This window comes from Ischnura elegans, chromosome 1 (genome assembly GCF_921293095.1).
Source record: "Ischnura elegans chromosome 1, ioIscEleg1.1, whole genome shotgun sequence".
NCBI classification, from domain to species: Eukaryota; Metazoa; Arthropoda; class Insecta; order Odonata; family Coenagrionidae; genus Ischnura; species Ischnura elegans.
The window spans coordinates 121,422,447-121,434,701 of NC_060246.1; the positions used below are offsets into that span (position 1 = coordinate 121,422,447).

General features: G+C 36.0%; 1 protein-coding gene across 1 annotated transcript in view; it reads left to right on the forward strand.

Moving 5' to 3' along the window:
* Positions 1–12,255, forward strand: part of LOC124169028 (chaoptin-like) — a 398,137-nt gene that overhangs the window by 346,926 nt on the left and 38,956 nt on the right. Inside the window, exon 6 of the mRNA XM_046547495.1 lies at positions 11,851–12,189. Within this exon, the coding sequence (XP_046403451.1) occupies positions 11,851–12,189 (339 nt within the window). The remainder of the gene's footprint in view (positions 1–11,850; positions 12,190–12,255) is intronic.

Genomic DNA, 12,255 nt, shown 5'->3' on the forward strand with positions numbered 1-12,255 from the left:
GCAAGATTTCTCGATCCCACCACCACTTCCAAAAACTTTACCAGCATGGCAGCTTAAAGCGTTCACTTGTTTCTTTATAGAGAGGCTTGTGGATTTTTTTCTCCCTTCTGGAGTCGACCAGAGCCATTCCAGCAACGCTAGCCCTCTTCCTGAAAGTTAGCAGAGCGCCGCTGAGGGTTAATGTGTGTGTATGGTTGGGAGAAATACTGTAAAGTGGGGGAACGGAGGGCCAAAATGCACTTTTAAGGGTCGCCCAGGAGTCGTGAGGTGGTAAGGAAGGGTGGTACGAATGGAGTTATTTAGAGGTGGAGGTTTGAAAAAAAAGAGTTAGAAATTCTGTGCCTGTAGGCTTATTGAGAAAGAAGACACTTCTTGAGATAAAATATCGTAAGAGTGAGGGTATAGGTAGAAAACAAAAATGTTTGCACCTCCACACCAATGAGAATAGTTGTACTCTGTGGAATTATTTTGCGTTACTGCGCTTAAAATATCCTAAAGCAATTATTTGAGAGAGTTTATTTCAGTTCATATCAAGAATTTAGGTACATAGGTGATCTGTAATGGAATCAATTTCAAGGTAATCATTGTGAAAGGTAATGGATAAATGTCACATCAATACATAGTCTTGACATCTAAAAATGTATAATTTCATCTTTTTTGGAAGTCTTCACATTGGCGTTGATATTCTTTCCATTTTCACTTCATATTGGTTTCATTAATTTCGTTTCGTGGATTTCAGTTCTCATTTATTTAATTCTTAATTGCAGTTTCATTTACAAAATTTACCGATGGTTTTGTAAAATCTATTCTGGTGTTTAAAGGTAAAATTTAAGTTGCTACAGTGTTCCACATATTCTTTACACTGATATTAAATTACTTTCATTCAACAAGCCACCCAAGGATTAAAGATCTTGAGATTGTTAAAAAAATTAAAACGCTACTTTTTTCTACAAATAATTTTCCTAGAGTGGTATTACAAGATTATATCCAGAACAGTCATAATACTTGCCACTGCATTTGCTGTGCATAGTACCATGTTATTTTGTTGAAATCGGTCATCGGTCGTTATTTTTTGAGCTAATGAAATAAGTTTTGATCTTGAAAGGGACCTTGTCATTGGTTCTTACTGTCAATACGTAACTCTTCACCCCAACGCATTTTGTTTATTTTATTTCTGTCTAATCTTTCTCTGCCTGTTCAATCACAGGACGGTTGCGTCTTCTTTGGTTTTCACCATGTCAGCTGTTTTGACCTCCTCTTCAACATGCTTACCATGTCCCCTTATTATTCTATTAAAAACTTCCATTTCATTACCATCATTTTAACAAAATCTCACCATTCACCTACTTCTTATCCATGATATGCTTTTGCCATGCTTCAAACAGTATTATATCTATTATTTTTTATATTGTTGAATATGACAGGAAATAAAATAATTATGGTCTTCATTTTTTCAACCTCCTTTAAAATACATATAAACTACACTTTTCTCTAAAAAAAAAACATTTGATAACCACCTTATGCTATCTTAAATATGCATATCCCTGGCTACGATGGATTCCTCATTGAGTTTTCACCCTTGATAGTTTATTGCATGTGTTTAGGTCAGTCTCTCAAAAACTTTCCTGGCTTTTACACCTGTTTTCAAAATTAATGATATCTTTGCATTTTTATTTATCGTAAAATAGAAATATCGCAGTTACAATTCGTTTTATTCCATCGATACATTTTTATCAAAGGCATTATAATCCATACAGTCAACAGGCATTATTGATGAAAATATGGAAAAAGAGATATTTCAAATGCCTGAATGTAACAATATTGAAGTGATTTATCGTTCGGCATATTTTTTTCAGATCGTTTGTATAACATGGAAGGAATTTACGTTCAAGCAGTGCATTATTGCTTCTTTAAGGAAATTGCTTCGAAACGCTGTGCGCCAAAAAAAATAGACAAAAATCATTATAAAAATCACATGTCCCACTTTATCCCCTTCACTGGAACTCTTTGAAAATAAGTATTGAAGAATACAACAAATCATCCTTTTTAGCTCAGGAGAGCCTTTTGTCTTATTGCTTTTATCGATCGACCTCTTCGATTTTTATCGACTCATAAAAATAAAGCATCTTAAGTCCATGAACGTCGCATAATTTTTGTAACTTTGGGGTAGTGGTTGTAAGAATAAAGGATTGTAGGAATATAGGATATATATTGTAGGAATATAGGATATAGAACGTAAGGATTTTCAAGAAGAGGTGTAAAGGATTTATATTGGAAAATTAATATCATTGAATTTTAAATATTCACTAAGTATCTAGTTTCATTTTGGTAATTTATTTCTCATTTGCAATATTTTTGTTTTTCTTTTTATTTTGTATAAACTGTTACCACCTGGCAAATAGCCAACTTGTAACTTGTACAATATAATAACAATAATAATATAGAAACTGCCGATAATAATTGACGTTTCAAACTTTTTTATTCGGGGAATGTATGCATATCGACATTGATTATCAGCTCTATCTTAGTCGTACGTTCACGTATCAATCCATCTACTGCATAGTATATCAAACACGTATATAAGGGAGAATATGGTTTTCATTTTCGTTTTGCGCTAAACGAATTCATGTTTTTGACAAATCATATTTTTCTCATGGGATGTTGATTAAGTTTGGCATAATCGTTTTTACTTATAAAATTATTGGAATCCGTCAATTATTTATTTTCTCTAGGAATGTTTTAAGATACCTGGACTCTATGGTAATAGTGTGGATGAAGAAATCAGTTTTTTGGGTATGCATAAAGTTGTTAATGGTAGAATCAGGTGAATAATATTAATCTGCTAATTTTAACTTACTAGTTCTAAATTAAAAAGTAAAGTTGATAAATACAAATGACAAAACGAAGTCGACTGTGTTGAAGTCGAAGTGAACTTCAACTTCCACAAATTTGAGCCGGAAACCATTGAAAGTAAAGTTAATCATTAAATAGATTTTTCGAGATGAATCTAATGTTAACATTTGTATTAGAGAGGTTAGCATAGTTGGCATCGCACTCTAGTAAGGAAAACAGTTTATATGCAATGCCTCATATTTCAAAGAGAATAGTTTAAGATAATTGACCTTTGTGGAATCCGTACGTAAATGGTAATTCAGTCCTTTGTGCCTGTATTAGAAATTAAAAAAAATTTTGACTTTGAACCCCGAAAGATAAATGCGAGAGAAAATATATTAAGGCACATTAGTTAACGTTCCTTTTTTCTCCGATTCTGTGAGAATTTCCATTGAATAAATTAAAATATAATTATGAATATCTATTTTAGCCGTTAAAGTTTCGAGATTTTTGCTCAGTTTGTGAAAAAAAATGTAATGCTCCCAAGTTTTATGTCTTTTGCGTGAAAATGTTTAACACCCTGAAATTAAAATATTCGGGATGACGTAGATCTGTACCCGAGAGAAATTACCCTACAGCTTTGTCCATAAAAGTCAACTTAAGTCCGTAAAATAAAGTGGTGAACTAACCTTAGCAGTATATTTCGAACAGATATACTTACTTCGTGGACCTTCAAAAAATATCCACCATTTTTTCACCCGCCTATTGATGTTTTTGTAACAACGAAACATTTCCTAAAAAAAAGATTGATTTACGCGTCAGCTTCAACCACCAGAACTCCCGTTGAACGCAACTTTTTGCCTCACCAAATTAAAAGTAATGAAACTAGAGAAAACGATATTTCCCCTAATTTAAGCCTGTTTCATTGCTATTTCAGCATATTGTGTTTAATTTGGCCACTGCAATCATACAATGTCCATTTCAATAATTTGTCTTATTTGCATATTGAATTGTGCGTGGATATAGACTCAAGTTATCTCGTGAATTTTTTAGCAATTTTGCAATGTTCTGTGCCCTAAATATCTTCATTAAATATTTACTAACGTCCAAAAATGTATGTTGCCTGGTCCTGATCCACGATATTACAACGGGAGATACCAGAATATGAAATTCGGGAGATTTTTGTGCAAGTGATACTCCTGGAAAAATCTAAATTTCGCATGAAGTCTGTGTGTTTGGCAATATCTAACGCTTTATTGTGGTTGAACGCCGCCTGTTTGGACGTAATTTATACCAAAATAATTTCTTCCGAATTTGCACGTTTTTTATGCAGTATTTTTTTATTCGTTTTCTCTCTAAAATATAAAATGATTGCGCCCATGACGAAAATGAGCGGATATTTTTAATTCTTGATGCTTTTAGAGCACCGGGTATTCAAGCGTACATGCACAAACGAAATTTGATCATGGTTCAAAAACAGCTAAGGACTAAAAAAAACGCGCCTCGTTCCTCCGAGCTAAAATATTCTGCTCCTCGATCGTGCTCATTATGTTTTGTGGTCCGTCCAGTCATTTTCCTCCCATCCTCTCTGACCATTCCGCCCTTATACCTCTCATTTGGCATGCCACTCAACGAGTAGTGGTTTCCCGAGTTGAATGCAACCCATTGCGACCCCCACCATTCATATCATTCAGCCCACCTACTGTTGGAGGTTGGAATCTCCCTCCTAACACCACCCGCTGGCTTCCCTACGAAGCTTCTTCCGTATCGCCTCTCCCTTTCCTCCTCTCTCATTTTGCCAACGAGCTCGACTTATGGACGCCCTCCCCGAGGACTCCGCGCCAAACAGCTGTTCCAACATTCTCACGGGATTTCATTTCCAGACCATCAAACTCCCAACCTCTTTCCGCCCCTTCTCAACCCTCCTGCTTTCGGAAAAAGCGCTCCTTCCGATATCGCTTCCTCAACCCGTCCTACTTTCCTTCTTGAATCCCAAAGGCCTCCAATTCAGTTCCTTCAGGCTGGCAGAGACAAAATGACTTTCTTTTCCACTGCATTTCATTGCCAAAAAGTACAGGTTATTGAATTCAACTGTCATATGTGTAAGGAATAGTATATAATTGAAAAAAATCCAGTTAAATAGGATTTGATACTTTCCCGGAGTATCAGCTTCAAGAATTTTTATAGTCACGGTGAATGACCCGGGAAAACCTTTTGAAAAATCTTGTTGAATTACAAACATACTAAGAAATGTATTTTTAATCATATTATTCCAAGTTATATACTTTTTGAAAAGTAAATAGTGTAAATACGAACAAACATATTCTTTCATTTTCTCGAGTGAATGAATAATATACTCTCTTCATAATATAGTTCTGTATTGGTGTCACATACTGTGCCAACGGGAATTGTAATTATAGTCTTCGATGTTTTAATGATTATGTGCTGAATACTTATGATTAAGTCATAAATACATGCATAATACTTAAATATCGGTAATTTATTCGAGAACTATTAAAAAATGTCCATGACAATGGTGACTGCCGAGCAGCTTTGTTCTACGTCTAGATCCGCATGGCAAGGAGCTTCAGCTTTCATCCTAGCGTCAGTTTCCGCTCTTGTTTTTCCCCGGTGTATTTTTTCTATGGTATTTATCAGTCTCTGTTAATAACTTCTTAAGCAATAATTAAATTTTACCTCTCACGTTGACGTCCATTCATCTGTATTCTGTATTCCTCGCTCTACTAGACGCACCTAATCTTCACCGCTGCTGGATTATATGCGTTTGAAATATTAAATATGGCCATATTTTTTTTCACCACAGCAAACCTTTCCTCTCTCAATCTTTCCTGTTACTAACTCTATCGGGTAAATATTTTCCTGTTTAAACACCCAACTATTTTATTAAATAGAGATTCTACTTCCACACTGCTTGATTCAGAAATAAGTTTGACTGATGTGAGACTCCGAACTCCGGTGTGTTTTATTTTCTAAAAAGAAGACGTAATATTGTGGTATAAATGCAAACCTATACAATGAAACAAGTATTTGTGCGATGGCCATGCAGAAATTTTATAGAATTCTAATATTTAAACGAGAATTTGCACAAAGTATGGTTAGTTTTTGAAATATTGAAGAAAGAAGAAGATTATTACACATCCATGCGGAAAGGTTTACAGAAGTTGACACCAAACATTTGAATTTGCTAATAAAAATGATTTTATTGATTATTCGAAATAACTTGACTGATCATAAAATTCTCCTTAAAAGTAGCTCGGTTACTACAGTTGCTAATCAAATACGTACTACCTAATGATTGGCGTTTTGCCAAATGGAAATAGGCTTTCTATTCGCCCTTTGGGATAATTTCAATGGAGGCCAATACAGGGCTGAATAAATATGTGTATATGGACAACTTAGTCTTTTCCACTCAGCTTTATTCGATTAAACCTCTACCGATTTAAATACTACTGTCAATTTGAAGAGAATAAACACTGTTAGATGTAATACTTAAATTATCTATTTACTGATTTAATCAATAAAGTTTGCGCTTTATATTTATTTTGCCATGAACTTCAAGATATACAAATTACACTCGAAAACCATAGAGGATATGAGAAAAATGCATTTTTTTATCTTCATTTGCCTTACGACTTAAAATGTTTTTTATAGAATTAGATAGCAGTTTTAATGTAGGAATAAAATCATTTCATCGATAACGAAGAAATGTAGGGGAAAAAAAGTAATAGTACAGTTGAGGTCCTTCAAGGGCATAGCGGATTGTCAGCAGGTCTCTTTAGTTAAGAATTTTTTTGCAGATAAGCGTTTTGGACAATAAATAACTGAATTATATTAACCTATCAGTCGCCCTTTAAGTGATTTTTAGCAACAGGTATGCAATTAATATAATGCATTGACATAGGTAGTTCGTTTTACAACCCAGAGAGTAGATGTGCCAAAGATCTCTTTCCATGGAGGTGAAAATATTCGGTACAGATAAACTATTCATTCGACGCAGTTGCATCTCAGTATTAATCACACGTTTCTTTATCAACTTGCTATCAAAGAAGTTGTCACAAATCAATAAATTTTAGACAATTCTTTTTATGGTAATAAACTTTGCTTTTTATATATCTCTCTCACATTTTTTCTTGACCATCAAATGCACTACCTTTTTATTTTGTAAAGTTACCTTATCCATAAGATGGAGTTTTAGTTGAAAAAACTGTAATTATATATAGTAAAGGTGATATTGATTCTTTTTTTCTCCATGAATTGAACCGATGTCCTTCAGCGACTAACCTTGGTAGCAAAGGAGTTCAACTCGTTTCAAAGTGTACAACCAGCATCAGCCACTCGAATTCATCCAAATCAGTGTTCCCCCACTTTCCCTCGCATCTTTCCTATTCCTTTTGACGACGCGACCGTCACCATGTTTCAAATCAAATCATGCTTCTTCCCCCTTTCCACCATCACCGTCCTCTTTCGTTTCCACTATTGATCTTCTTAACTCTTTCTGTCATTGATCCCTCTATCTAGACTCTTATCCCCTAGACTCTTTATTCCGTTTCTCTTCTGGCTCAAGGTCCTCTAAAAGATGGTATCGTTCCTCACTGATATTCACTTGTTAGAGCGTCACGCAGATGATAGAGACTATTCTCTTTTTCTCTCCATGTGCTAATATGTGAGCTGAAATTTGGAAAGAATGTGTAGACAGTTGATTGAACCATTTTAAGTTTTATCGTACGTAGATATTATACAGCATTAAAATGACTTAAAAACGACGATGTTGCCAGTAATATCTATCCCATTAGCAACGTTGATAAAAATACTAAGTAAAACATTTTCCTAATTTCGCTGTTTGTTTGTCATCTAGTCCGGGTAAAATCTTCCAACTCAATTTGTTAACCACTATACAATTAGCGATCAAGTTGAAATGTTCGGGGTAATTCAGAACCAGATGAATATGAATTATTCTAACGCTTATAATATAAGTGGAAATATATCAAGATATTTAATCGGTATTTAAAATTAAATTAGAAGATTCGTTCAAAACATAACCAACAAAATCCAATAACGTAGCTGCAATCAGTAAAAGGAAACAATTATAGAAAATTTTAAAAATATCAAAGTTTATTAATAAATCAATTAAACAAAAATTTCAAAATCTTAAAAAATAAAAGTGAAAGAAGAAAGGTGAAATAGAGGAAAGAGTAAGTTTCAAAAAGTGAACGTGAAAAAGATTTACACAAAAGAGGGGACAATAAATGAAAAAAGGTTATAAATTAGATGACGATACAAAAATGAATTTATATGTAAATACGTATTTCTTGCGAACCATAAAAGAATAAAATAAATTACATACGGTCTAAATTGTGCGAAAAATCCACAGAGGAAAAATCATTCGCCTTGACCGGGATTCTGACTCTGTGGATTTTTCGCACTATTTGTGCATTGCGGGTGACTCCGTAAAAAGTTATCACCGTGGCTAGTCCCGGTATACTTTCATAAATACGGTCTAAAGATGAAATTTTCTTACGACTACAGTGGATTACAGGTTACGCATATTTTATGTAATGAAAATCAGAGTGCATAAAAAGCCTGTTTTAACGATGTAATAAGGTGAATATAAAAATTATTTCATTTGGTTTCACTCTTCCTCTGAGCTCTTCCCTCTTCCTTCCTGTAGTTATTCTCGCTGAGCTTTTTCTAACCGCTCTTAAGTCTCATTTTCATCATCTGTGTAACATTTGTGTTTAAATATAACTCACACCTGATGGAAGCTCCTAATTAGTTAAATTTATTAATACAAACTTCCAGGCTTTTGTCAGGTAGTTTTTTTCTTGCATGTCGAAGTTTACTGACGTTTTGGTGTTCTCTTATCAGCACATGATAGAATCTCGTTTTCTCAGCAGCAGTTTTTTCTCCATCTAAGTGTATGCCGTGTCTTGGGTTCTTCCATGCGTGCTTGGGACCTTAATCACTGGCTGACTTCCATGTTCTTGATTATCGGGGCGTTTTTCCTCGTAGGCCTAGATGACCTTGTTTGACTTTCGTTGATTTCCTACCTGCATCCGGTAAATACCAATTATCATAAATTAACATCAAAGAAACTTTTTCCTGAAAAATGACCGCCAAATTATACCCATAAGGAAGGTAACATTTCCTCCCAATTTTTGGCAACCGTAGATGTGATGATGGTTTTTTATAGCGTGATTAGCGCTAGTAAAATGCGTACTACACCTTCGTACATTTATTGAAGTTAACCTTTTATCTGCGGCAGCTATATCGCAAGTCTTCCAGTCTGTGCGGAAAATTTACCGAGGAGACCAGAGACTATTTTTCTGCGGATACGGAAAGAGCCTGTCTTTTTGCTTGATTCCTCGGGGATCCACACACATTCATGGGTACTTGACTTATACTTATCTTGGTACGCGATTAATTGCCGGTGTACTGTATTGCTTTTGTGGGTAATAACATATAATATAGGCAATACCTGTGCTCAAATAAAGTTTACTATTGTTCTTGTTTAACGCGAATATTTATACTATTCTCATTCTCAAAGAAGTAGTTCTAGAGTGCAGATTCACTTCGTGATTTCGCCTGATGGAAATATCAACTTTTTAGCCTTCCATGTGACATTTTGCTGCGGGAAATTATTCCTCTGCACCGGCCACCTATGACTTTTAGGGCCATGGAACAGACCACCATGCTCTCCAGATTCTTTAATTCCCAAGGTTGATTGTATAAGATGTTAACCCCTTGCAGGTGGTTAAATTCCTGTTCAAAGGGAATTTTTACTCATGCTAATAATGTAAATTTCACCGCCTTTCACGTGGCAGGATTGAAATATATCGCCAAGCGCGGCGTTAGCGATGTAGTGGGGTTAACCTTTGGAAGTGGCTTAATGGAAGCTCATGTTCCGTTGAGTTGCCATCTTGGATGGACCACAAAAGCTTAAAATCTAGCACCGTGAAGGTGGGTAACATTGCCATAAAAATTAAGGAACATAGATAGCATAGTGATATGCGAAGTAGCCCGGAAAATGAAAAGAGGATTTTTTTACCATGGCATTCACGTGGATATAAATTACGCTTACATTTTGGCTAATATTTGTTAACGTACGAGTGCTGTAGCAATCTAAGTCGATGTTTAAACTCAGGGTTGGGACAACAAACTCGGTAATAACATGAAAAATTGAGTGATATATGACCTTCCATTTGCAAGCAATGGACTCTCCCTTTCCTCTTGGACACTCTACGCTCATCCCGTCTCCCCCTCCAATCGCCTTGGGCTAAACCAGCTCCAACCGTGCGTAAATCGCCCTCTTCATATCATTCATTCAACTCGTCCGCCTTACTCCCACCTCAACATCCAGCTTACCCTTCTCCTCTTTCGCCTTTCACTCCTTCCCCGATCCCGTTGCCACTCCACTCCCTCAACTCTGTACTTCGCCCCGTGCAAACATGTCGGAGGCGATTAGGAGGGAGGTCATGGCGTGACCCCTTTTCCCGGGTCACCACAGTCACGGCAGGTGACAGGCAGCGCTCTACACTCTCACACTGACGAGCAAAGATTTTCCGAACGTTTTGCATGGCGAGTGTTTGCAATTGGTTCTTAAATAGGATCTGAAGGAGGTAAAGGATGATTTGTGAATTATATTGTTTCCACTTTTAGCACCTTTTGATGATAATTTTTTTATATTTGCAATAGTTGATAATGAACGGCTTTTGATCCGCAGATTGGTTAGAGCTTTTGCCAGAAATCGAAATAGAGAATGAAAAAATCTGTATTCACCAATGCAAAGCAGGGATGCTTTAGCAATTTAAGTAAGGTACTAAAAAAAGTTCATCCGAGTAGGGATTTTTTAATTTTTTCTTTTGAAATTTCATAAATATTTACAGAATAGTGCAATTGAGTGTTAAAAATATGCCGTATGTGTGTAGCTTTTTAACGATTGGGTTACAAGGCTTGGGACAATAATGGTTCCAAAACTTTTAGAAATTATTTGACTTTGACCGTAGTAATTTGGACTGAAAAACTTTTTTCGTACACTGGAAGATTCATGTTAAACTTTTGCGTCATATTTTATCCGGAATTTGAAATTTAAAAAAAATACTATTGATATTAGGCATAATAATTTTGATGGAATTGCACTGGAAAACATTACTTTTAGAAGGAATCTTGCTCTGCAGGATGCAATGAAACTATTCTGTTAGATGCATCTAATTTGATGTACCAAAAATGGCCTCGAGTTAAACTGGGGCTCCACCGTATTTCCCAAATGATGAAGTCAACCCTTCTGTGTTGAGCATGGAGCCGTGAATGTATGCAACACGATACGATTTTTGTACATCTTGTTGCCTATACACGCGCCATTTGACAGCTGGTGCCTTGGGAGAGAATTTTCATCTAGTAATCCTCTCGTTAAAAGCATGGTTTACACTTGTTTTAGGCCTAGTATATTGTAGCGCGCGAAGTAGTTACGATTTCCTTCATATTTTGGTCAAATTGACTCTTTAAATCACAACTCACCCTTTTTCCTAAAAGGAAATAATTTTTAATGCGCATCCGAAGATAAGACTCACTGGTTTAGTCTTAAAAACTTGCTTTGTGGTTCTCTTTTCCATGAACGGGGCAGTTTTAAACTCATACCGTACTCAACTTTACTCTCACTTGTAAATTAGCCCATGTAGTATCCAGCATTTTAACCCAGTGTTACTTCAAAGCAACCTCAAATTAAAAGACCCGTCATTTTAAAATGTCTGAATTTTCAGCTATTGAAGATAGATCGATGTTAACCTCGAGTTATACTGATCTGAAGAATTAATTGTTTGAATACTTTCGAAGGATTTTAAAAGGAATCCTACTTTTCAATGGTGAATCTTTAAATGTTATTCAAATTTTAATTGAAGTAACTATGAGTTAGAAAAGGTTATGAGATTGTTGGTGGTGGTGGAATATAAGATTTTACTGGAATTTTGGGGCTGATTTTTTTCCTCCTATTTTCTCCTGCAGTAATCATATCGCCTCCGTTGGCCACATTTCGGATTGGGGATATCTTCGGGAAACACTCACCAATCTGTTTCTCGGGGAGAACGACTTGGCGGAGCTGGAGGCCGGTGACGCCATCGCTTCGTTGCCGCGCCTCGCCTGGCTAAACGTGGACGCCAACCAGCTGAAGGAACTTCCCCAAGGGTCGCTGCCCGCATCGCTGCAGACGCTCAGCGCCTCCCACAACCTCTTGGAGAAATTTCCTTCGGCGGCCATTGCTCCACTGAAAGGACTTACATGGATTTTTCTAAGAGGAAACCACATAGACGCATTGCCAGAGACCGCGCTGGACCCGAACAATAGGTTCGTATAATTCGAGATCATTTAAGTTTTTTCGCATGGATTGAGCTGATATTTAAATTCCTCGTA